The sequence below is a fragment of the Chiloscyllium plagiosum genome, unplaced genomic scaffold (genome assembly GCF_004010195.1).
Source record: "Chiloscyllium plagiosum isolate BGI_BamShark_2017 unplaced genomic scaffold, ASM401019v2 scaf_15467, whole genome shotgun sequence".
In the NCBI taxonomy this organism is placed as follows: Eukaryota; Metazoa; Chordata; class Chondrichthyes; order Orectolobiformes; family Hemiscylliidae; genus Chiloscyllium; species Chiloscyllium plagiosum.
In genome coordinates, this window is record NW_025209181.1 from 7499 (window position 1) to 12252 (window position 4754).

At 59.0% G+C, this 4754-nt stretch overlaps 1 protein-coding gene across 1 annotated transcript in view; it reads right to left on the reverse strand.

Annotated features, from left to right (window-relative positions):
* Window positions 1-2870: 2870 nt before the first annotated feature.
* LOC122546766 (ephrin type-B receptor 4-like) overlaps window positions 2871-4754 on the reverse strand; it is a 5359-nt gene continuing 3475 nt past the window's right edge. The window contains exon 4 of the mRNA XM_043685404.1: window positions 2871-4684. Within this exon, the coding sequence (XP_043541339.1) occupies window positions 4576-4684 (109 nt within the window). The 3' untranslated portion in view covers window positions 2871-4575. The remainder of the gene's footprint in view (window positions 4685-4754) is intronic.

Consider the following 4754-nt stretch of genomic DNA (forward strand, 5'->3'; position numbering starts at 1 on the left):
GAGTGAGAGGGAGGAAAAGAGAGGGAGAGAGAGGGAGAGAAAGATGGGAGAGAGGTGAAAAGGAGGAAGGGAGGGGAGAGAGGGAGGAAGGGTGAGGGATGGAGGGAGAGGAAGTAGAAGGGAGGGTGACAGGAAGGGCAAGGCTAAGGCGGGGAGTGAGTTGGACAGCCTCCCCCATCGAACCCTTTCGCCAACTCTTTCTGGAAAACATTCCAATGTTTCAGCCGGAATCCCCTTTCCTGAGGCAGGGAATCCACAGGCCTCCCTACTCCCTGGGGGGGGGTGAGGCATTTCTGTTCCTCTGCCCCCTGAACGGCCTACCCCTAAACCGAGCCCCCACTCCCCCTCACCCCCCCCACCAAACACGAGTGTGTACGCCCTCTCAGAGCAGAAAGTGGCCCTTCGGCCCATCGAGTCGACCCTGACCCATCGCCACTCACCCCACCCTGGGGCCTGAACCCTTGACTGTTACGACATTCGAGGGCTCTGTAAAGGTTGGTGCGGATTCCCCCCTCTCCTCCCGCTGAATAGCCCACCATTCCGGAAATTCCCTCCAAACGTCTTGCTCCTTCCCTCTGCACAGCGCGAGCATTCCATGCAGATCTGGGATCCGGATTATCGGATGGTGTGATAGCACTGGAAAGGAGATGTACCGGGATAGGAGGGATTTCCCAGGATACAGCCCGGCCTGGAGGGATTTCCCGGGATATTCCCCGGGATACAGCCTGGCCTGGAGGGATTTCCCGGATACTGCCTGGCCTGGAGTGATTCCCCAGGATACAGCCCGGTCTGGAGGGATTTCCCGGGATACTGCCCGGCCTGGAGGGATTCCCCAGGATACAACCCGGCCTGGAGGGATTTCCCGGGATACTGCTCGGTCTGGAAGGATTTCCCGGGATACAGCCCAGTCTGGAGGGATTCCCCGGATACTGCCCGGCCTGGAAGAATTTCCCGGGATATTACCCAGTCTGGAGGGATTTCCCGGGATATTACCCAGTCTGGAAGGATTTCCCGGGATATTTCCCGGGATACTGCTCGGCCTGGAGGGATTTCCCGGGATATTCCCCAGGATACTGCCAGGCCTGGAGGGATTTCCCAGGATACAGCCCCGTCTGGAGGGATTTCCCAGGATACTGCCCAGTCTGGAGGGATTTCCCGGGATACTGCCCGGCCTGGAGGGATTTCCCAGGATACAGCCCGGTCTGGAGGGATTTCCCAGGATACTGCCCAGCCTGGAGGGATTTCCCAGGATACAGCCCGGTCTGGAGGGATTTCCCGGGATACTGACCAGTCTGGAGGGATTTCCCGGGATACTGCCCGGCCTGGAGGGATTTCCCAGGATACAGCCCGGTCTGGAGGGATTTCCCAGGATACTGCCCAGCCTGGAGGGATTTCACAGGATACTGCCCGGTCTGGAGGGATTTCCCAGAATACTGCCCGGCCTGGAGGGATTTCCCGGGATATTCCCCGGGATACTGCACGGCCTGGAGGGATTTCCCGGGATACTGCTTGGCCTGGAGGGATTTCCCGGGATACTGCCCAGTCTGGAGAGATTTCCTGGGATATTCCCTGGGATACAGCCTGGCCTGGAGGGATTTCCCGGGATACTGCCCGGCCCAGAGGGATTCCCCAGGATACAGCCCGGCCTGGAGAGATTTCCCGGGATACTGCCCGGCCTGGAGGGATTCCCCAGGATACAGCCCGGCCTGGAGGGATTTCCCAGGATACTGCTCGGTCTGGAAGGATTTCCCGTGATACAGCCCAGTCTGGAGGGATTCCCCGGATACTGCCCGGCCTGGAAGTATTTCCCGGGATATTTCCTGGTCTGGAGGGATTTCCCGGGATATTACCCGGTCTGGAGGGATTTCCTGGGATATTACCCAGTCTGGAAGGATTTCCCGGGATATTTCCCGGGATACTGCTCGGCCTGGAGGGATTTCCCAGGATACAGCCCGGTCTGGAGGGATTTCCCGGGATACTGCCCAGTCTGGAGGGATTTCCCAGGATACTGCCCGGCCTGGAGGGATTTCCCAGGATACAGCCCGGTCTGGAGGGACTTCCTGGGATACTGCCCAGTCTGGAGGGATTTCCCGGGATACTGCCTGGCCTGGAGGGATTTCCCGGGATACTGCCCAGTCTGGAGGGATTTCCCGGGATATTCCACGGGATACATCCTGGCCTGGAGGGATTCCCCAGATACTGCCTGGCCTGGAGGGATTTCCCGGGATACTGCTCGGTCTGGAGGGATTTCCCGGGATACTGCCCAGTCTGGAGGGATTCCCCAGATACTGCCCAGCCTGGAGGGATTTCCCGGGATACAGCCCAGTCTGGAGGGATTCCCCGGATACTGCCCGGCCTGGAGGGATTCCCCGGGATATTGCCCGGTCTGGAGGGATTTCCCGGGATATTTCCTGGTCTGGAGAGTTTCCGTTTTGAAGAGAGATTGGAGAGAGTGGGTTTGTTGCCCTTGGAGGAGCCAAGATCGAGATCAGACTCGATTGAGGTGGGCACAAAATATATGAGGGGCAGAGTCAGGAGAGAAGCTTCCTCCATCATGGCTGGGCTTGGGGAGGGGGGAAATGTGTCCAAGGGAAGGAGCAGAAGGTTTCGAGGGAATGTGAGGATCCCAGAGGGCGGTGTGTCTCTGGAACTGACCGTCTGGAGAGACAGAAGGAGCAGAAAACTCGCAACACAGTGAAGGAGGAGCCAGGACTTCAGGCCCAGCGCTGGGAAATAGGGATCAGGATAGTGACCAGCACACTCTTGGATGGGCTGAATGGCCCCCTTCCCACAATGTCGCTCTTCCGCGCCAAGAAATCCCGCAACCGAACGAGGAGGAGGGGGAATGAAACACCAATCACTGCCGTAAGAGCGATTTAAATACTTTCTTTTTAATATAAAAAAAATGGAAGTATTTGACATCGAGAGATTCGGGCGTCATCACTCAACGGGGGGTGGGGGGGGCGCTAGTTGGAAATTGCGGGGTCAACAGAGTAAGGGGGTTCTCCAAACCCTCCGGCCAATCCCAATCCTGGAGTGAAGCTCCGACTCCGGAGCGACCGGCCAGAAAACTCCCAAAAACAGAGCGTTGCATCGTCAAGTTACCTCACGCCAGGCGCGCTCAGTGTCACCTCCGCCTTCCCCCGACACCCCCACCCCCGGGGGGTCACGGGAGGGGGACAGGTGCTTCCCTTGACCTTTTATTGCATCGATCGGGCCCCCGCCCGCCGCCTGTCTGGGCCACCGTACGGGTCCCAAACCGTGGTCGCCCAGCCTTTTTAGCCGCCATTTTCTCGCCTCACTCACCGTTCCCCGCCAACCACACCCATTTCCCCCTCACACCTCACACCCTACAGGTGGCCACCCCACCCTCTGCCCCCTCCCCCCAACATCAGGTTGCCACATCCTCCTATCAAAATGGCCGCCAGCCCGTCTCCAGGGGCGACCCACTGGGAAAGACTGGCCAGTCAATGCCGCGTCTAAGTGCCATTTCGCCAGTTCTATTTCTTTTAAAACCGTTTTCTCTTTCCGGAGGTCTGTTTGGTTTTATTGAAAACATTCGGTCGTGGGATGAGGGCGTCGTTGGCTAGGCCGGAATCTACTGCCCAGCCCAGAGGGTAGTCAAGTGGCAACCATTTTGCTGGTGAGTGGGTACTCTTCCAAACTCAGGGGAATGGTAGCCTCGTTCAAATTGCTTTTTGGGGGAGCCAGGTGGTGAGGAAAGAGGAACAAAGTGAAGAGTTGCGGGGTGGAGGAGGAAGGCTTTCAAGGCCTTGAGTAGGCCTCAGGCTTTCTGGCTGCCAGAAAAGGGAGCCCAAGCGATGCTCCCGCTCAGCTTAGTCACAGTGGCCAACACATTATGTAAACACATGGGGTAAAGACTCTGCAGGCGAGAGCCGCAAGGCATCAAGAGCTCGGATCGGGACGTGGAGGGGCCTACCCAGCATGCCGTTCTGTCCGCCTCTCCCCGGTCCTGGAGTGCGCCTTCAATGTGAAGGCCGGGATCCGAGCGTGTCACCTCTCCGCTGCGTTAGCTCCCTGTCTGCCCTCCTCCCCCCCCACCAACTCCTCACCCGGCTTACATTGTCCTCTGACGTTCATGGGGGGGCACTGCCCATTGTACCCCCCCCTTTAGCCATCCCACTGATGCCCAACGGGCGTCGGATTCGTGCAGGCTGAGTTGGGGTGGTGTCGATGGACCATCCCCGTAGATTTGATGTCCACCTCTCCTTGTCCCATGTGTGCACCCCTGTACATCCCCGCCAGATGGAGGGGGCGGGGGGGGGGGGGCGGAGAGAGAGAGGGTGCCCCCCCTCCCCCTCTCTGGAGAGGGCTACGCCCAGTGCCGTGCCACGGCCGTCATGGCAACAGTATCAGGAAGAAAACAAAAGTGCAAAACAAGTCCGGGACAGAATTCCCAAAAGCTTTTCCCAAAGGTCCGAGATGCCAGAGGAGATCGAGAGACGTGTTGGGGTGGAAGGGCTCAGGAAATCGCATCCTCTCTCTCGCGCCCTCTCTCTGCCTCCTCCACCTTCTGTGCCTGGGTTATCTGATTCCACGTGACTCCCGGCTCAGTCAGTTGCGCCCTGGCCCTGGCGGTTTCAGCTGGGCCCTCAGGGTCTGGATGCTGGCCAGCAGTTTCTTCTGGTGCCCAGCGAGGGTCACGCCAATCCTCAACAGGTCCCTGCGCGAACACAAGGAAATGTCAGGCCTGAGGCCTACTGCCAACGCTCACGTCTCCCCCCCCCCCCCCC